The sequence below is a fragment of the Acyrthosiphon pisum genome, chromosome X (assembly GCF_005508785.2).
Source record: "Acyrthosiphon pisum isolate AL4f chromosome X, pea_aphid_22Mar2018_4r6ur, whole genome shotgun sequence".
Lineage (NCBI taxonomy): Eukaryota > Metazoa > Arthropoda > Insecta > Hemiptera > Aphididae > Acyrthosiphon > Acyrthosiphon pisum.
The window spans coordinates 64,089,788-64,113,428 of record NC_042493.1 but is presented as its reverse complement, the minus strand read 5'-3'; the positions used below and the strand labels follow the sequence as shown (position 1 = coordinate 64,113,428).

Sequence of the window (23,641 nt, the reverse complement as noted above, 5' to 3'; positions counted from 1 at the left end):
TAAAAGAAATAATTTTTCTGATATATAATCATGGTACTAAAATGTTTTATGCCTTAGCATATTATTTCAGTTTTAAGAAATGTTATTATGTTGTTTCTCATATTTCTCATTCCTCTAAAGTTTTTACCCTTATCACCAACATAAGTAATTTTCTTCTACCTTTATAATAATATAAGTCTGTTACTATTTTTATGTATTTTCTCTGTCCCACTTAACAACTACCTTTATAATCTTCTTCCATTTTTTTTTTTTTTGCTTTATCGTCAATGCTAAATTATCCGCACAACTGCACTTATTTTCGTATACAGTTTAATTGTATTTTGATGATTTGTTTATAAGAATGTTTTATTGATGTCTGTGGACTTTTTCAATGTGTAAAACACTTTTGTAAACATTTGTTGAATAAAATGTATTTGGTTTAGTTATGAGAGTATTATTATTTATCATTCAGGTGGATGACTTTCTTTTAAATAATAATTTATAATGAGGTTTTTTATGAATGGTTCTTCTGTGTGCACATTGCTGACAAAGTATTTTCATACTATGTTCCTTACCTGGAGTATATTTACAATTTTTTATATTTTCAATATTTGTTTTCTTAGATATACTTATTAATAATGGTCTCTTTTTGTAACCTTTGGTCTCATTGTGACTGACTTACTTCACTTCTGATTTTGTTATAATTCATTGTATTTAGAGTGTCAGTTAAATATTTCAAAATTAAATTAAATTTCTTGGGTAGGTATTATTTCTGTTTATTGAATACTACTACAACCATCTGGCTCACATTTTGTTAATATATCTCTGAATATATTTCATATATTTTTAAAAAAATATGCTGAACGTTAATATTGCACCATAATAATGTGTAATGTTTTGCATCAAAAATCACACGAAAAATCATTGCGAAGCAGTTTGCAAAAAAGCTAAGTTTTATTTATTTACTGTCATTCAAATATATTCAATTGTATATGAATTAAAAAAAATAATAATAAACAATTAAAAACTAACTTATGACATGGTAAGAGGTCAAGGCTCGAGAAACATTTAAACAACAATAAAATAAGTATGCAGGTAGGTTACCTATTGGAAAAAAAAACAATTCCCACTCGTGAGAATATATTATTATATATTATACAAATAACTTCCTATTTTTCTCTCAAATTGTCACCCATGAATTTTATTTTTAAAAGGTTCATTTGAACTACGTCCGATTTTAAAAATATCATCTATTGAACTGCTCCTTATTTTAGGTAGTTGACCCTCTTGTTTTGAAATTGTCTCTGATAGACAAATTAATCTTTTTATAGTTTGAATAATATTTGGTTGAATCTCAAATATTAATTGAACACACACACACTATAATATGGATAATCCAGTACGATATAAATGCTCTCACATTATCAGAAGAATTATTTAATTAATTAGGTATTCAATATAAATGTATGATTTTAATTGAACAGGCCTATGTTTGCTAATTAGGTATTAGCCACTGAAATTTTTATATTATAAATATAACGATAAATAGGATTAAATAAATCTAAAAAAAAGTATTAATAGGGACTATAGTTGCAATCAATATCATGGTAAATAATCGGTTCTAAAAAGTAATATTTTAAGAAATAGTAAAATTAATAATAGTTGGTAAATGGTAATAAAACTGAAAAATCTAACAATAGATACCTACCCAAATAATAATATATTTTCATAAAAAAAAGTCCCAAATGAACCAAAACAACTACGCAAATATAGTTAAAAAAATCTAGATTAAATAATGTACTTAATGTTTAACTGTTACAACTGAAAGATAATAAATAATTTTGCAACACGTCATATTAGTAATGATGTCATAAAACACACCAAATATGTAAACATACAAATACAGTTAAAATGCCACTCCAATGCTATACATGTAAAGCATTTGGCAATACGCGTAACTATACTGCAGTCAACAACCTATGTGCGTTAAATGCGATGAATATCATTTAATTGATAAGTGCACCAACGATCGTAATCTACCAACTAGATGTGCACTATAATCTGTTGCACATTCAGCATCATACAAAGGTTGTATATTATACGAAAAACTGACAGAATCCACAATTACCACAAATAAACCAAAAAAAGCTAAAACTTCAAACTCAACCATGCTTCTACAAATCGTTACGTACCAAATACAACCATGGTTGGCGTAATAGGATAATCGTACCCCCGGTAACATAATCCTAGGAAAATATTACCCACTGGAGGAGTAAATACGTCCTAGGAATGTAACCGAGGGGTTAGGGAGTACAATTATACCCATTATAACTCCACCCCCATCCCGCGATACGATTCTCATGGGGTACGATTTTACTAGGAAACCGGTCATACCATTATTACACACCAGCATTTCTGCCAGTTCAATGTTAAGAATTTTGGACGAAGTCACAGCCTTATTAAACTCTCTTATATCTATAATTACCGTCCTTTTAAACAAACTAACAATAAACTTCCCATAATAGCCATTCATTTGATATAAAATGTCTTATCCACAAACCTTAATAAAATTATCATTGTCCATGTATTATTTTAATTTAACTATAATACTACATATTATTTTATAACCATAAACATGATATAGTATTATAATATTCTTTCACTAACCATAAATTGACATTGTAAAAATACTTTGTGTATTGAAACAATTATAAAAATAAATAAATAAATAATTAATTAATGTCACAAAAGTTCTATGCGTCATTTGACAGCAGGGTTAATATTTTAAAAACTCCTATGACTTCTTCATAATAATTAATAAACAATATAATAATGTGCTTGATCCTGTTCAATAAACATATGTAAGAGTCCAGTTAGGTTAGGTTAGAGTTGATATGATAAGAAGCACAACACAAACAAACAGCTTATGCAATTATAACAATATAATAAATCAATAAATTATATATGATACTACCTAACCGGTATTTGTAGCAGTGCGGGAGATGATTTTTTATGTTGGACGATGTTTTGTCGATCAGACGGTCCGATGAAAGCATATTATTCGACCGGATTATTGTATACTGTTACTTGTTGATTTTTTTCATTGGCTGAGTTTACATAAACTCAATTTTACCTGATTTTTGTCAATGTCGGAGTTCACATGAACCCAATTTCACCTGTTTTATTTTCCTGGCGGAGTTTACACTAAAAAAAGGTACTTTTGGCGGAGTTTACATGCGCCCGGTGATGATGTAGACGGGCTAGCGGTCACTATATTAATATTAATATGTATAGTGCTTGTATATGTATTGTACTTGTCTTTTTACTACTGCGGGTTAGGTTATGAATAAAAATAAAAATAAAAAATGTTTAAAAAGTCCCAATTGTATAATACCTGATTCCAATGTTTAATATAAAATTGTTATTTATTATGAGAAAAATAAAAGTTATTTAATCAATTCAATATTTAATATCTAATTTTTATTATTACAAAAATTCCTAATATTGAATATTTCTCCGTAATACTTCTTCTATCTTTGTTTAATCGAAACTTCAATGTCACTGATCGCCAATTTCAATGCCAGTGAAAGTAGGATGAAGATTGTTCTGCCACCTATGTTAACTTATCAGTCATATAGTATTATGGGTTGTACTAACATGACGTGATGGTACCCACATATATTTTATGTTGTTTTTAATGAGTTTAATTAATTTTTGATATTTAAATAAATGTATATATAATATTATAGGTATATGTGTTATGTATTTATACATAATACCATAATACGAGTATACCTAATGTATGTTATATAATGCAAAAACTACATAATCTATTAAAATAGGTAATATCATTGTGAAATAAATTGATCTACTTACATAAGTATTTCAAATTTCAAATCATAGGTACCCACCAGGTACGTATAGTATTAGTATACACTATAAAATTGTAATATTAGAGATGGGTTGAACTCAGAAATATGGTCTCAAACTGAATTCAAACCGAGCTTTAGAATTAAGTCATGGCTCAAACTTTTTTGTTAAAATATAAAATATTTTTGTTCGAAACGTTTGACGTATTCCAATTGTTTTTTGGATTCATTTTTTTCAGGTTACCTAATTATTAAATTTCAAAATTTTTGTTCAAGTTCGGTTTGGCTCGGTTTGTTTAAAAACAGGTTCGACTTTTGAACCAACTGAACACCTAAAGTTTGGTTCGATTTTTAGAAATTTAAACAGTTCGATCCATCTCTAGATATTTTAGAATATTGCATTGGTAGGGAAAGGATTTTGGTGTGCTTGGAGGGAGCTTAGTAACTTCATAATATTAGTATAATATTATGTTTCTTGAGACATTCCTGCTACCTGCCACCTGCTGGTTGATATAATTACTTTCTAGATGTCGTTGTTTTCTGTCATTTGTCGCTTATGTTAAGAATATAGGACTTTCAGGAAAGAGTTTATATTTAAAAGTGGTTTCTTCATGGGTAACTGCAAAGCCTACTTCGAGTGAATATTTTTATGCATCATTATATACTTTCTTGAAGTTTTAAATTTTTTCTTGGATTTTTGAGCAAGTGAGAAGTGGTCATTTTTGGATTAATCTGAATAAGCAAACTCAACTACAAAAATGCAGGACTCATGGTAAAACGAAAAAAGAGCGTTTTCAAAATTGCACAAGCCTTTGTGGGATTGAAAGGAGTGTTAAAGTAGAATGTTTAAGTAAATCAGTTCAGTGGTTCACGAGAAAATGCGTCACAACTGAAAGCGACGTTTATAAATATAATCTAAAATAATATTACAATTAGTAAATTTACGAAGAACATTAAAATTAAAAAAAAAAAAACATTTATCGGATTGGTTCTGGGAACAGAGTTTTATTTATTTATTTGGAAAATTTAAATTCATCAAAATGTATAAAAAAATATTATAAAATGGTATGAAAAAAAAATAATTATGCCACGACTTTAATTAAAATTTTAATTTTGCTTACAAACAATAATTTAAATCAGTTTATGCTGCATTGGCAATATAAAAGGCTAATTACAATTTTATATCAGATATTTTTAATTTTTAGGAAAAAATCAAAACTGAAATAAAAATAAAAAAATTCATTTTTATTATTATTCACGTTTAACTATTTATTAGTTTACCTACGTTAAAAATTATAAAAAAATGTTTGTTTAAAGTAAATTATTATTATTTGTAAAATTAGTAGTTTTATGCCTATTTTTTCTATAACATTGTATAGGTGCCTCTATACAGTCAGTATAAATATATTCAATTTCATGGTTAACCACTTACACAACGTGTTTGACATTGCATGATCGGGTTCTTCTCAAATTTTATAAAGGTTACCTATGTGGGTAATTAGACTATTCACGCGTCCACTTCTAAAACCTTAATTTGTGTTCTATCGTTCTCTTGGTAACGTTGTGTTTATGCAGTCATTAATTAAAGTAAGTACGTTCAATATATAATATTTTCTATCTAAAAAAGTTCAATACAGTTGTCCATACTACCGCACGCATTAACTATACACTTAACTCGATTATGATTCAATGTGCCGTCAGTCACTGATCCACACAAGTAGGTTTTTTTTTTGTCAAATTTAATTTTGAAACTTTACTACGATGATGGACATTAAATGAACAGTACGCGTAGAGTTTTACTATGTCAAATCCATCCAGCGTCTTCCAACCTGTACCGCATTAGAACCAGGAGAAGTGGAAGATAATTTAACTTAATTTCAATGTAAAATACAATTCTACGGGTTAATATTATAATATTTCCATACAATTTTTTTATATCCCCTTATTAAAATATTTGTTTATGTGTATGTGGGGGAGCTCTTTTAAATTTCAAATTGAAGCATATAGTAAAAAGAAGGTTGGAAATATTATTTGGCCTAAAGTAAAGAAAATAATGCAAGTTAATTATAATCTAATACCATTTAACTATGAGCTTTTAGATTCTGAGTGAAAAGATGAATGTATTGATATTACAATGATGTGTGTTGTTTTTTATATTTTTATATTTTTTTTTTTTTTTGTGCCTGTCATCACCTTTTAGGACATTAAAAATGCTTAGATTTTCTTCAACAGTATCTTATCTGATAGGAAAGTGAATCTAGTTGGTAGTTTTGGGGTCAAAAGTAAAAATGTCTCAGTAGTTTTCAAAAGCGCCGTGAAAAACAAAAGAATAATTAAGGAAAAACGGGAATTTTTAAGCAAAATCTGTTTTCGAGAAAATTGATTTTGGTTTTTGGTGCAACTCTTAAAAAAATGACCGTAGGTACATGAAATTTTGACTGAATGTTTATATTACTATTTTATATACACCATAACATTTTCCAAGTATTTTGAATTATTTTGAGCTTTTTACGGACATTTTTAGTTTCCGTTTTTTTTTAGTTTTTTTTTCTATAAATATCAATAAAATGTTATTTGTTGGTTAAAAAAGCTTGAAAATTTAATAGAAAGCTCCTAGTATATTTTTTCAAAGGGAGATGAAAAAAATTAAAAATCCATGGTCACAGTTTTTTTTTATAAGCATTTAAAGTTCTAATATTGACAAAATACGTAAAAATGACGAAAATTTGCAAATTATTTTGAGTTAGAAATTCATAAAAATTTTTCTTTTTAAATCTAAGATTTTAAAATATAATACAAGATCATTCATAAGTTTATCTATCTTTATCAAAAAAAAAAAATGTCTACAAGAAAGTCAAATTAAATTTTTATGAGCGTTTGAAATTCATATTTTTACTATATTTTTGATATTCACTCGATTTCTCATGTAACGATTTCTTCATTTTGTTGTAATTAAAATAAAAAGGACTGTAGATACTTGACAAGTTCACTGAATGTTCATATTTTCATTTTCTATACACCATACAATTTTGAAAATATTTTGACTCTTTTTGAGCTGTTTACGAACATTGTCAGTTTTCAATTTTTTTAGTTTTTTTTTTCTATAAATCGATAAAAATGTATTCGTTGGATAAAAAAGCGTGAAAATTTAATGCAAAGCTCCTGATATATTGTTACAATAGCAGTTGAAAAACATTGAAAATAGATAGGCACAAATTTTTTTTATAAGCATTTCAATTTCGAATTTTGACAAAATATATCAAATTTAAAATTTAAGTATTATTTTTAGTTGAAAATGTATAAAATGTTCAACTTTTATAGCTAAGGATTAAAAATTTAAAACAATATCCCACGTAAATAGGTCATATATGTTATATATAAATTACTTTATTCACAATAATATCATCAAATATACTTAATAATATCATAGGCTGACTGACCGTTTTCGCTCAGAATCGTTTTTCTAATACAATGATATTATATCATTGAATTCAAATTTAACACCATCCATCACAGTGACCCACTTGTAACCTACTGTACAGCAAAGCAACATCCACTTACCCACCTTTTTAAAAGTTAATTGACCTATTATCAGATTCTTTCCTACATTTATCGGTGTGTTATAGTTCGAGACAAGCCCCCCACAACAAATGTTGGGGCCATGTACTAAATGTTTTTGAAGGTCCTATACAAAATGTTTGATAAAATACAAACCATTACAAGAGATACCAGTTGGTGGAGTACTTGGGGGACCGGGTTCAAGATGTTAAAATACGGTATTTTATTATAAATTTTTTTTTTGTTATAATTCTTTACATATTATACAGTAGCAATAGAATCTTGTTGTAGGTTACCTTATACTATAGTATATTATAGGAAATTTTATTAAACACAGCTTATAAAACTATTATGTAGGTATATTATAAGTTATAACCAATTTAAAAATGACTTAATAATTTCAGAAAACATTTAAAAAACACAATAATAGTTTATACAAGATGTGATTTAGAGTAAATTAGATAATATTTAGAGTATTGTGACCTAATGAATCTAAATAATTTTAATTTGAAATAATTTAGTTTTAAAATGTAATTAACATTAAAATATATTCTTAACATAATATATCAAATTAATTGTCTAATTATATTAACCAATATTTTTCTTTTTTAAACGACCTGTTTAAATTAATTTTATACCATGTGTACCTATATACTTCGGATAATACAATTTTATACAACTGTATAATATATAGAAACTCATAGCTCTAATTATATAGTATTATATACTTGCACACTGCACCGTAATAACATTTTTTTACGATTTATAAATTTAAAATGTGAAAAGTAGGTAACCGCTTGAATGTACAGTAGGTTATTCCATCAAATGTAAGTTCATGTAATGCATATAAGTATACTATGTTAAATTTATTTTCATTGATAACTTATTACATAGGAAAAACGATTTTGAGTGAAGATGGTCTGGACAGCAATATTCCTAAGAATATATTAAGATTTATTCATATTACTGTTATAGTAGGTAATTGATTAATCTATTATTAAAATGGTAGATGTTATAATATTATAGAGGGTTATAAATCTAAATATTTTGAAAACGACATCACGTATAGTAAAATATAACAATAAGTAGTAAGGTAAGTGAAAAAAACCAGTTTTCATTGTTGGTATCATGGCTAACCAAATTATGTTGAATAACCTTGTATAAAAATTATAAAATTTCAAGTAAAAATATTAAATATGTAAGTTTGCAATAATTTAATGTGTCAAATAAATTTTCGCGATTTTGACGAAATTCGTCTAAATTCTAACATGAAAAACTTATAAATTTATATTTAGACGATATATTTTCTAAATGTTTTAATAAGTATATGAACAACTTATTAAGAACCTTATATTAGATTTTCAAGCTATTTGAAGCGAAAACCTTCGTATTGGCGTTTAATAGCAAAATAATAATTCATATTTCAAAATGTCTGTAAATAAAATAAAATTAGTAAGATATTTTGATAATTATACCATGAAATGAAATTAATGTTATCAGTATTTAATTAAAATGTCAAGTATAAGTACGGATTTTCATTTTTGAATTACAACAGAATAAGAAAATCAATTTTGTTAAAAAAAACTGGTTTTTTATAAAAATGTACTTACATTTTTCCTTAATGTTTTTTAGTGTCTCCAGATTGTTTTTAAAAGTACTTAATTCTTACCTCCTAAAAGTACCAAATCATACTATTCCTATCAAAAACCATCGTAAAAGTTTAACATTGAAGCATTTTTCAGCTTTAAGTCGCGTATATATATATATATATATATAAAAAAATAGAATCATCATTGTAAAAACATTACATTTGTCGCTGCGCTCAGAATCTAAAATTAGTTTAGGTAGGTAACCTATATAATATATTATAGGTAGGTGCATCATATTATTTTGATGGCATTGATTATTTTTGTTAACATGCTTCGGGTTTAGATAATATATCACAATGAAAACATTTTCAATAATATAATAAACAGGTAGGTACTCACGTTTTGTTCCATATAGGTACCACATTGTTATTCGTATATAAATGAGGTTTTTGAATGTTTGTGTGTCTAATATAGGCACATATTTATATACTTTTCATAATAAATGTATGCTCATCCTCACAGGTAAACAATAAAATCAGTACATAATGTATTATATAATATTGTTTTAAATCTTGATACGTTAATATTATCAAAAACTCGTTATGAGTATTATACTTAATTAAAAAAAAAAAAACTAACATACCTTGCGGCCCTGGATTAAACACGATATTATACTCAACGTAAATTTGGTGGTGATGGAGGGGAAGTTGACTTTGAATTAAAAACTGATTAGTACAATAATTATTTAGATATCATACGTAGGTAATAACATTGTAATATAATTATGTTCTACTTAGAACTTTACTGTAATGGCATACTGACATTTATTTTGAATACGATAAAGCCTGATTAGAATACCAGGTGCCCCGTGATTTATTTTACTGACTCAAAAATAAATACTTTTTCATTGATATACCAGAACTGTTATATAATATTATACTATTAATTATTAAAATGCGATGTCAAATAAAAGAGTATATTGAGATAAATTGTATTTGTTTTCGATTTTTATGGGTACATTATGTTTATTGCATGATTACCTCTCACACATAATTGTATAGTTTATATTAATATATTATAATTATTATTTTAATCATTATATTAATCACTCGTGCTTAAAAAGTTCAAACAAAATTTATATTAGGTACCTAATGTATTTTTTAATAGTAATATAATATAAAAACGATTTATTACATTAACTAATTACTATGAAGTTAATATGGAGGAAAAAAATTATTCTAGAAAAAGTACGTATGATTGAACAATATAAAATATCTAACATATATTATAGAATATTCCTTTTGAAATAATAACATATAATGATCGCGTAATAATTAAAATATAATCTACTAGTTATTTAAATTAATTTAATTTTCATAATATGACAATTAGCTATAGTTAAAAATACAATATCAGTATAATATAATAGAAATTGCATATTATACATATTTAATGATATAAACTTATTATAACCTTAAATTAATTCAACGATTCTTACGATTCACTTCCCGTATCGTTCCATCTATACATGATTTTTAGTTGCAATAACTCAATGCCAGAGTTATGGTCTGGCAAGCATGTATCGTGCCAAGTTCCTTGTGCTCAAAGGGTGATTTAAACTAAGTTAACCTTTAGCCGATAGGCCATAGATGTATCAATATTAATAAGGTACCTGAGTTAAAATATAAGTGTATCCACAAAATATCACCGGTTTAAAAAAAATCCCACGATCAATATGCTATAATATATTAAAGTGTATAACAGGCGATTCTTACCTAAATATTCTAGGATATAGTTACCGTCCGGTAAAAATGTTGTGTTAGGGGAGGGGGGATTTCAAAATATTCTAGTATATATTAACCAGGGTAGGTAAAAATTATTGAGAGTAATAAAATCCTATGACACCGGTACACTCATATGGCACAACGCAACAATCCATATCTTATTTAAACTTATAATACCTCAACCGAAATGTGCAACTGACTACGTTTTGTATCAAAATAATAATTGATCGAACCTAAAAGATGCATAAGAATATTACGCTTCACTTTACACACTCAAAGTACCAGCGGTTATCATATCACGCCTTACCGTGCCGCGTATTTTTATAAATAATATTGTACTTACCTACGTTTTATTTCGATTTCGTTATTTCCAAACACGTGATTGTTATCAACCAATAATATAATATTATGATTTATTTATCACCAAAATACAACAACATAATGAAATAAAACTCATACAAACGGTCATCAATGTATGCAAAAAAACATTGTAGGTAATAATGACGTATTTAAATTGCACGTTAAAGTGCCACGACTTACTATAACATGTTAACTATTTTTCAAAAGCAATTATTTCCCAATTATTAACATATATCTTTGCTATGGGTATTTTTTTTTTAGCCGAGTTAAACGTGTATTAAATTGGGGAAAAATGATTCAATCTTAAAAATTCGGGAGTAGTTTCTGTTCCCAAATTAGGCTAATTTTATTGTATTTAGTTGTTTCTTTGTGATCAAAGTTATAAAATTCTCAAATCGTCGTAATTTAAAAACGAATAGTTGTGGTGACTTGAATATTAAATATTTAAATTAACAGTTATTAGACACGAATTCCAACATATATTGGGTCTTCTTGTGCTATAAATTATCATAATATGTATATCGTATAATATGTGACCTACTCAGTGATGAAGTAAACTCATCGCCAATTTTTATTTAATATATTAAGTTAATAATTATTATTTTAATTCACAATATAACTTAAAAAAATTCTAATTTATGAATTATGAAAGCAATTTAAATAAATTAAAAACTTAAAACTTTTTATAAAGTTAAATTAGGTAGGTTATTATTAATAAAACATTTGTTATTTAGAATAGATTTTGATATACATCAATAACTTTACTATTCCAGGCTGTAATTGTTTAAGTAGTTTATCGTTAATCGTTATCATATCATAATATGAGTCCTTATATTTAAAATATGGTATGATAATCACAGCTATAAAATATTCAAAACAGTTTTACTCAACTAGTGGATCTAATATATTATATAAATTTATATTTGTCCACGTAGCAAGTAATAAATTACAGACTATCTTTTACATGTTTAACTTATAGGTAAATAAATAATATTTAAAAAAAAAAAACAAATATTTTTTTCCGTGAGCATACACAATATGTTGAGAAATTCTTAGATTATAGATCATAATAATTATATTTTTGGCATATTATGCCTTTCGATTTTGAACATGGCCTCGTAAAACCTTGTGCCAGCGATGTAATTAGTAATTACATATACAAAATATGTTCCTTTATAGTATATTATGTACATCATTTCAAATCCAATTTTATTGAATATTTAAGTGTACATTAATAATTATTATCAAAATATAAATGCTCAATTAAGACTACTGTGAATTAACTATTGTAATAAATTAAAGCAATTTATTATTCATATAACACTATCAAAAATATTAATAGAATACTAATTATGCACACCAAGAGGTTGATTTAACCATAGATGATAGACATATAAATAATTTATATGTCTTATGTCTATGGATTCAACTATACTAAAAAAATTGTTTGTAAAAATGATAGCCTTGATATTTTTTCTTTACTAGGAAAATCTATGGACCATAAATATATTTTTGTTTTTTTTTTTTAACCCTGACAACGGAAACATTACACAAATCAGATAAAAATAAAATCGTGTATCTACCCCAAAAACATATTTATGTTGAAAAATATTATACGATTAGTTAACGAACGGCAGATAATATATCGATATATAATTACTTTGCACCCGGAAGTGATATACTATTGATTAAGTATAGTGACATAATATTTTTGATAGATTTGGGTTGATTTCAAAAATATAGTCTCAAACAGAACTTTTCATAATATGTCAAATTGAACTTTTAAACCGTATACGTTCAACCAAACACGAACCAAATAATTCAGTGTTTATGTCAAACTATGTTGTAGTTTGGGTTAATTTTATAGATTTTTGAACTTTTAGTTCGGGATCGGATTGGTTCAATTTTTTTGAATTTAAAATTTAAAACCGTACACCCAAAGTTTGGTTATGCTTTTCAAACAGTTTCTAATTGTTGGATATAATTATACCGCGTTTTCCATTAATTATGACAAATACTATTGGTTTAAGATATTAAGAAGGTTTTACATTTATTTGCATTGTGCCGTGAATATTGTCAAATAAAATACTAACAATTACACTGAATCAAAGAGATAAATATACTTTTAGAGCATAATATCCTAGAGACACATAGGTGAATAAACACTGTACCAATTTAATTAAATCTCCATCCACGAGTGCTTAATAGGTATCCCGATCACAAGCTTCCATCTCAGTTTAGCTATAAACAACTATATAAACCATTACTATCAAAATCCATAAAATTAAAAATATTGAATTGGTTTTAGTATTTATAGACATGTGAGTGTGCTTAGAACTTGTTAATAATATTATGAACTTTCACTGATTTCAATTTTAAATTTCATCATAAATTCGATCATAAATTGAATTTTACATGAATGTAGTAGGAACTTATACACGCCTTGAAAAACAAATAAACTTCATAACAAATTGATATTTAAAATGTGTAATATATGATATTATATGATATTACTGTAACTTTCAAATTATTAATTCTTTTTAAAACTATACAACTTTATTTAAGTTTGTAAACTATATAGATTTAAATATTGAATAAAATCTGTAATAACAGATTTTAGTTCATAGTTGGATTAAAATACGTAAAAAATATTATACCTTTACCTATAATATAATCATTATAAGTGGGGTAGTAGGCAAGTACTCATTTTCACATAAAATTATGTCATTTTATTTAAATTAATGAAACTTTTTAAATTTTTTAAATTTAATTATATTTAATTCCTTGTTTAGAAACAAAATATAATATGTTTTTACATGGAGCTTAAAGATGTCTTACTTTAAAAAATTCAAAAATTATCTGTTAAAAATACTTTGCTGTAAAGAAAATAATGGATTTCTCCAACAAATTAAAATAAACCTGATACAGTGATACAAATACACAATCAATATACGTTTTTATAGGTATAGGTAAAAATAAATATCCACCTTACAATACAAATTATAATTTACGCTCGAAATCTTTCAAAATGATTTGGTGATTTGAGGATATTTTCAAATACTCTTTGACAATAATATGTTACATGAAATTGTACACAACAATAATTATATGACAGTATATCATCAATAATAACAATGTATTATAATAATATGTTTTATTCGGATACATACCTACATTTCTACCAGATCATAAAATAATAATAACAATAAAATTTTTCGAAATCTACAAATAATTATTATGTGTTAAGTTATTAAATATTATAAGTTAAAAACTATTTGGAATATAGTGTAAAAAATCGTGTTCCAATATAAAAATATAACTTTATGATTATAGAATTTAAAAGTTTCGTTTTGAAACTTCAGTATTTATTTTTTTCTAGTATTCACCGTACTTTATTTCAGTACAAGAGACAATCGTTTTTTTTTTTTTTTTAACAACATTGGCGAACTGTTAGTACAGTTAATTTATGCTTAGCGTGTATGGTAAACTTAAATCGTACGTTTCAAATCGCGATAGGCGAAGAGTGGAGTGATAGACGTCGTCGTTGTATCGTACATTGCACGGAAATAACTTCCGCATCGCCTTGTAGCACGTTATTTTAATATGTCAACGCCTAATTAAAGCGTACAACTAAAAAAAAATTCTATGTTCAGCCGCACATAAGACCATCGTTATGTCTATTGTCATTCACGACCGGTCGTGTTTACAATAATATTGTACGCACGTTCGCTTGACACAATGTTTTCGTTCCCTCGCATGGTCACTATGACGTTTTGAACGGACCCACCTGAAAAATGTAAACCTTTTGTTTGGTATCGCCAAGTGTCGACTGGTTTGGGTGGACGTAACTCGTTTTCTATACCTTATTAATTCGACCGCAGACTGTATAGCGTGTAACAACACGGTCTAGTGCGGTATAAACACTGTAGGTACTGCCGTGCCATGAATAATTTTTAATTAATTTCTGATGTGACTCATAATAATATTATTATGCTTCTACAATAATCAATCAATTTGTATAGTAAATCGACCGATATTTCAATAATTTCCGTCGAAACCGAATCATCTTCAGCTACTATCAATACCCGGTGTAAACAGCGTGAGTACCTACTTACTTTGTTTGTTTTTTTTTCTCCAGTTTGATACTACGAATTTTATAAAATATTATATTATTGATAAGCCAAACTGTCATATCGTGTATAAGCGCTTTTATGAGCAAAGTAGACATATTGTATCGCCGGCATATACGGTAACTATGCCGGTGGACCGGTGGTGAGAGTTTAGTCGTAATCTTATTTTCCAATGATAACGAGAATGATTTTAATGATCATTTTAAGTATAGAAGAATAGTAACCGAAACCTATTACCTATAGTCTATAATTACTATGCTGCCTATTACACGATTTTTATGGTAAATTTAGGCAACATTTTTAATTGCCTGGACTAGGTACATAGAATTTCCTAATCCATAGCTCAAGCAATGTAAACTAAAATGGTTGTTTCCCATAAAGTATAATATAATAATACCTATGCACTAATAACATTTAAATTTTAAAGCTTAGGTAGGTACATTAAGGTAAATAACGATTTTTTTGAGTTATGACACAATCCTTGATCACTTAAATAGCTAAATCCGAAACCAGAAAATATTTCAAAATAATGTAACATACTTGAAATTAGTATATTATTTTAAGACATGATGACCAATGATATAATGCGTGCTGTTTAAAATGGGGTGGTCCTGTTTTTGAGCATCAATTACCTTTTCAGGACAAACTTTAAACAGGATACTTTTTACACCATTTATAGAAAATAATCCAGTTTTAATCCTTCATTTTATAATAATACGTGCGTAAAAGAAAAAACGTATACATGAAGTAAACACAAAACCACTTTTTTAGAGTTAAATATTTATTCATTAAAACCAAAGTTAATATAATATTTTATGAACAATGAACGTTGACAATTGTGAGCAATGAGCATGAAACAAATCGTCATGACGTCCTATCGTATTGGCGTATTCCACAGTGTAATTATGAATCCACACGATCCAACAACTCGCCTTAATTACCAACGGGAAAACATTATTTCGACATTTATTTTAAAATGTTAAACAATTTTTGGAAGCTGTTTTATTTAGAATCAAACCAAAATTGTATGTACTTGTTTTTAGATGCAGAGCAGAGCAATAAATGGAGTAGTAAAAATACTTAGATTTTCAATAACTTTTCTGGTGGAAAAATGAATCTACATGGTACTTAGGAGGGGGTTCAAAATTAAAAAATCCTAATACATATTATCTTAATAACTGAAAAAAAAACTAATTAAAAATAAAGGAAACACGGGAATTATAACCCAATACCTACCAGTTTTGGACAAAATCAATTTTATTATTTGGTTATAATTTAAAAATATTAATAACAGTAGATACTTGAACTCTTCACAAAATATTTATAATACAATTTTCTATTCATGATATATTTTTACACAGTTAAAGTACATGTCAGTGATTTACTCTAAGCCTAGGTACATTCAAGCACATCAAAGTGGTTACCAGCTACTTCCCCTATTTTATATTTGAATATTGGCACACTATAATATTAGTATATTATCAAATTAATATAAATCGTATACATACTAACAATATTTATTTGCTTTAAGGCATTTTTATTCGAGACACTTTGCACCATAAAAATATTCAGAATTGGATCATCTAAATGTTTTTCTGGTAACTCAAATTTCAATAAAATAAATATCCATACATTTTAATTATAGATCTGTTAAGATAGAGCTAAATCATATTAATTATACGTTTTTATAATCTATAACTTTGTTATTTGAATTGTTATTTTTTATCCTTTCAATATGACCATGACACTAACAAATATTGTATTACGTCCTGCTATCTAGCGGTTATTTCATACACTTAATTTTTAGAAATAATTTTAAAATATAAAATACAGTTAAATAATAAATCACGTTCCTAGATTTTAATCACAAAGCAATTTATAGTATTCGACAATAATTTTTATCAACGTAGTTTCAATCGTAACATTTATATTTATTTCTTTTTTTCAGTTATTCATTACCTAATTATATATTTAGGTATATTCTAACAGGGTGTCTATCAAATTATTTTATTAAAATGTACATAAGTACACTATAGTATAAATATTATATTATGAAAATACATAGAATTTTAAAACTAAATGTTATGTTTAAATCAGGACTTGCAAACGTTATAATAACATTGTATTTGACAAACAACGATTGAAATTTGTAAACGTAATTATAAAGGAAAGCGATAATCGAAAATAATTAAATACCGCAAAGCAAAACATAACGATTCACAAAATATATCATTCAAAAAGAACATAATAAAAAACCTAATTTATACATTTTATAGAATATCACAAAACATAATTTATAGAACTACATGGAACGAAAAATAACGCAAAACGAAATAATTTAAAATCAATTTATTTAGAAGTTATATTGGTTTCGATTATTTAATGCATAAAGACATTAGAATTGATTATATTATATTTCGTATCTGGACCATTATCTGCCCGTATTAATTATTAATAATATGTTTAATATGTTCATATCAATACTTTTTTAAACAGTTAACGATAAACACAAAACTTGTATAACGTTTTAATTCTAAATAATGATAAACGCAAAACGTGTATATAACTTTTAATTCTAAATGACGATAGACTCAAAACTTGTATAAAGTTTTAATTTTAAATAACGATAAACTCAAAAATTGTGCAACGTTTTAACTGTAAATAAAAAAAAATGGAACTTTTTTTTAAAATGCAAGCCTGGTTTAAATTGTATCTAACTGTCTGCTAATTTTATTGCTATCAATATTTATATTATCTTTCACTATCTAACAATATTCCCAAATACTTGTGTTCGTCAGGCGACGATCATACCTTGCAGTTAGCGCTGATGAATCGACCTAATTCGACCCGGTAAACATAAAAGTTATAAAATTATAAAATCCAAATCCAAATAAATAATAATAAATCACTCAGTTAATTTTTCGAGATATTACAATTATACGTTTTACTTGTGCAATGCGCATGCGCACCTAAGCCTACAAATAGTACTATGATTAATTTTAAAAAAACATCAATATTAAAATGCATAAGTACCTCATTATTATTACTGTTAGAAAAAAAAATGTAAACAAAATTGGGCAAATCGCTAATTGAATGTTTTAAGAAATGTAAATTTACTTAAAGACTTTTATAGTCGAATGATATTTAATGATAATAGTATAATACTCAATGATCGTAATGATATTGCAATGATATTATGCACTGTTTATTATATGAACACAATGATATTTTTTTTTTCAGACGAAAATTCAAAGATGTTTATTAACTGCAATAAGAGAAAGTGAGTAATCAGATAAAATTAATACAATAATGACTAATAATAAATTGTCAATTATATGCTATTGTTTTAATTCCTGTATAATATTATGCATACGATTTTAGATCTATTAATTAAAAAAAAAAAAGTCAGATAATTATTTTAAATATGTTGTATCTCACCAATGGTTTTACAACCTTTGTTAAGTATACTACAACTACATAATATATTTAATACATAATACGTTATTACAAGTTACAACGCATGTTCGAAAATTTCTAATAATTTTAATTATGTCATACAATTAATATTAATGTAATTTTTTTTTAAAACCCATCATATTACTTATTTCATACTTAGTTCATACTACACAGCGCAGTGTCATGTCGTGTTTTGTATGATCATATTATTGCGAGTTCGTGCTATGCATTTTCTATGTTTATAGGAAAATATAATAGGTACCTACCAATGATATTAAAGGTACTATCAATTATATAAATATTGACTAATATTGCACTTGAATTTGTTAGCTTTAATATATATATATATATATATATATATGTGGAGCTGTTATACAAATAAATGCTACAACACAATCATAAGTTGAATATTATATTCAACTCTGCGGTAATGTCGGTAGTAACTCCGTGGTATCATGTGATAAAATAATAATGTGATATAATTATGGTATATTATATTTGAACGTGGTTCATCCACTTATATAGACAATTATTTTACACGATACAACACAACACGATGTATAGTGAACCTCTCTTTAGTATTTTTATTTGTTGCATAATAATATAATATAGACTCTATAACTCAGTTACTTATATTACCCAGTACCCTATACAGTATACACAATGTTTTAGAATTCTGTCTGCAGAAGATTGGTAATCGGATGGCCTAGTTTCATTTCCTGCAAACAGAATTAAAAAATATGTATAGTTTAGGTACTGAGTAATATTGATAATTTAATTATACAGCGTATACTGTTTACGCGAACATACGGTATTATTGGAGTTCAATTATCAATTTTTTTAATTTGTTTATTTAAAAAAAAATACCGTCAACTATATAATTAATATTGAACACAACATTAGTTTTAGTATTTTCGTGGAAGCATATTTTGTCATGAACTTGACAAAAAATCAATTTTCTACTATACAGTTGTATATGATATAAGACAGGTTATGAAAAATAAATATATTTTTCTAAATACATATTATAATTACTATAGGTACTCATGTGGATAATATTTTATATTATTTACCTAACCAATTTGGAGAATAATTACGTTTTAAACTATCTTTAGATTATTATCCTCGTGAAGTTTCCAAACGATTATTTAAAATTAAACAAATTATAGGAATTATAATTTCTATTATAGTGTCCACCACTTAACACTGTAAAAAACAGCAATACAAAGTAATGGACAGCCTTACACACATAAGAATTTTTCATTGGTAAAATCATTTGCGTATAGTGGAACGTTTTGTCTGTAAAATAAGATATTCATATTTTGGATAGCAATTTTAAACAAATATTTATGTAAAATGGCCCACAATAATTATTGCAAATTGTATTGCTTAAGGGCGTGTGGCACGACGGTGGGCTTTTTTGGTATCGCATTCATCATCATTTTCTTACTTGTACCTGCTATTTGGCGTTATTCACCTTCAATTCAAAAGAGGATGATATTCCTGAATCATGGTAATTATGAAAAAAAAAAAAACATTATTTAAATACAGTGAATCTTCCATATATGAATCTCGCGAGGAACAAAAACAATCATAATACAGAGAAATTCATTAAATATAATTTAAGCTAATTTAAGCATAAGTAACAAATAACAATGATGGTCATGGTTCTCAAAAATAATTCGTTAAAAGAAAATTTCGAAAAATGGAAGTTTCACTGTACATTGTTTTAATAGCATTATAATTTTTAAATACATTAACATTGTACAATTGAAGGCACTGGTTTGGTAGGTACAGAATATGGAATATAACTACCTAGGTAATAATAAAATAACTACAAACATGTTTTAATTATTATTTTTACTTTAAAAAAAATATACACACTCACTTGTGAAATAACAAGGGGATCGGAACTATATTTGATTTTTTTACTTAATGAAATCAGTGTTGTATATTCGTACGTTGAACCAAACAATAATGTCCGTCAGGAACTGGAACTTCCTAGGTTGTTAGAACAATATGATGTGACTGGTTTATATTTAAAAATCGATATGTTACTACTTAAATTTCAAAAAAAAAAATAATATGGCTTAACCAGTTTTCTTATTACAATAAATATTATATTTTCCAATACTGATACAATAAACAAAATCAAACATCGTACGATGGTTATGCTATTTAGTGCCTTCAATCGACACAATAAGTAAATGGTGTTTAAACCATTATTCTCATTATTATTTTACAACAAACGGACAGCATGCATTAAAGTACTATATTGTTGTCTCGGATCATATAATATAGATCATTATATAAATTATAACTTACGTTGGTAGATACACTATACATGCTTACATAAATTAAATAATTATATTATTCTTTGCTAAGTCACTATACGTGAATTGCAATATTATAGTTTTTTAATACTCATCGCGAGCCCCTTACTTAATTTTCTTTTATTTTAGACCATATGCCTAAGGTACAGAATTATAGTCACCCGGAAGTTTATGGTTTGCGTGGAACGAGAAATTTTTACATTGATACAAAAGACAATGTAACATTAGGAGTGTGGTAAGTAATTATTAAATAACCAACAAATAATGAAACTGAATAACTTATTATAGGTAGGTAACATTATTATTACAACAGGTCATCTATACGTCAAGTAATTCAGAAATGTAATTGTTAAACGAATTGTAACCTAATTACTATTCAAATATGCATAATCATTAAAGCGCTCAAAATTCTTAACTCTTCAAAATTATATAAATAAACTAATAAATGTCTATTTAAGTGTTAATATTTTTAATTGTGAAAATGAATTAACAAATATTATAACAAAACAGATTTGATCTAAATTTTATTTGCTGATTTTGTCGTGATTACACAACAATAATTATTATGCTATATGCATTTTAAATTATCGAATGGAAACTCCGTTGTATTCAATTTAAACCAGGTACTGGAACCTTGAGGATTTTGACGGTTCCGGTTCCTATTCGGTTCCCAGAAAAACTAACATTTAAGTTTCGGTTCTTAAAAAATAAAAATAAATATTACCTTATTTGGTTTTTTACTTATGGAAAAAAATTTTTGAAGTAAAAGTATTGGTTCCGGTTTTTAATTTAAATAAGGGTTTTGGCGAGGTTTTGGTATTAAAGTTAATTTAAATAAGGGTTTCGGTGAGGTTTCAGTCCCTGATTTAAACTCTCGACGATTTTTTTTCCGTTAATTATTTTAATTCAGAACAACATGCCTATGAATATAGAATGAACACACGAAAGAGCTGGTTTTTTAAGACTCGTAAAACAAATTCATTTGTTTTTATCGAAAATAGACATTTGCACGAAACAATCTTAAATTAATTCACAACTGATGATACTTACACGTTATATTATTATTTTATTAATAAAATATTACAGGCATATATTACCAAGTAATTTGTTTGTAAAATACGGAGCAAACGAATCTAATTACGAACAACTTTTGAGTCACGGGGAATCGATTATCATATACATGCATGGCAACTCCGGTGCCCGCTCGAACAATCAACGGATAGAATTGTATCGCAAGCTCCGGGATATCAACTGTCACGTGATAGCCGTAGACTATAGAAGTATAGTACAATTATTAATAATGACTCATTTCGTCGACGTATTTATTTTCTTAATTTTAATGAAAAACTTTTCATTTCAGGTTATGCCGATTCTACAGACGTCGAAATCGACGAGACCGGCTTAGTATCGGATGCGATGGAGACATTTAAATGGGTTTACGAACGCGCACATGGATCGCCAATATTTGGTTGGGGACACTCTTTGGGCACTGGGTAATATATCTATATTGTACCTATATCCATATGATTATGTAAAAAAATAAAAATAAAAATAAACTGAATGATATAATGTTATAATAGTATACGATAAACATTAAACATAATATGAGATGAGCGGCTGTCAATTAATAAATATTTACCACTTTGGAATTATGGAGTAGTGTCAGCACTTACGCACGAAATTACAATATAACATATAGTGCACGCTATAGCTTCATTACATGAATAACAGAAATGAAAAAGGACGAGATTTAAAAAATACCCTCGATATGCAAAAGATTTTCTACATATTATTATACGTACACAGAGCCGTGTTTCCCACCGGGACCTAGTATTTTAAAAACAAATTTGTATAAACTATTAAATAACCATCATAATTTAATTTTAATTTTAGATGAAATAGATAATATTATTGTTAAGTCAATTTTAAAACTCACCATTTTTATATTGTAATTAAATAATTAAAATTAATATTTATAATCAATTTTAGATTCTGAGTGTAGCGATGAAGGTAACTCTCAAGTTACAATGATGTGTGCTGTATGTATGTGTGTCGATATGTCTGACGTCATATTTAGGAGCAATAAAACCACTAGTATAAAATTCAGGGCTTCAAAATGTTATAATTTATAACGCTATAACGGGAAAAAAATGAAAAAAACATAAACGAAAAACGAAAAAAATCGAATAACATTAAACATAATATATCATTAATCATAATTCATGATTAAAAATAAACAATAAACGTATTTATAACGTAAAAAAATTGCAAATAACGTTTGTGAGCAAAACATTGAGCCCAATATAATTTTTTTTTTTAAATCTTATAGTTATGAATAATTCAAAGTTGGCTAACCTGTGTTGACAATAATTTATATTTTCCTAATTATCTTATCGCAGGTTTATTTATAAATATTGAATTCATTACTTTATAAGTAAATTTAATATTCAACTAATAATTATCCGTTTATGTTCGATTTAATTGGTGAAAAAATGCGGGCGTGTTATTTGGAGTATAATTTGATATAATTTCAAGTTGCTATTGTTGTTTAGTTAGTTGATAGATTTGTCGTCAAATTGTGAT

At 26.5% G+C, this 23,641-nt stretch overlaps 1 protein-coding gene across 5 annotated transcripts in view; it reads left to right on the top strand.

Annotated features, from left to right (window-relative positions):
• Positions 1-23,641, top strand: part of LOC100571193 (monoacylglycerol lipase ABHD12) — a 90,011-nt gene that overhangs the window by 56,288 nt on the left and 10,082 nt on the right. Inside the window, exons 1-7 of one of the 5 annotated variants that reach the window (XM_029488194.1) lie at positions 14,951-15,064; positions 15,162-15,238; positions 18,510-18,549; positions 20,120-20,238; positions 21,188-21,293; positions 22,145-22,338; positions 22,419-22,551. In XM_029488194.1, the coding sequence (XP_029344054.1) occupies positions 18,524-18,549; positions 20,120-20,238; positions 21,188-21,293; positions 22,145-22,338; positions 22,419-22,551 (578 nt within the window). In that variant the 5' untranslated portion in view covers positions 14,951-15,064; positions 15,162-15,238; positions 18,510-18,523. The other 4 variants (XM_016801138.2, XM_016801137.2, XM_003241716.4 and 1 more) reach the window with 4 other exon arrangements.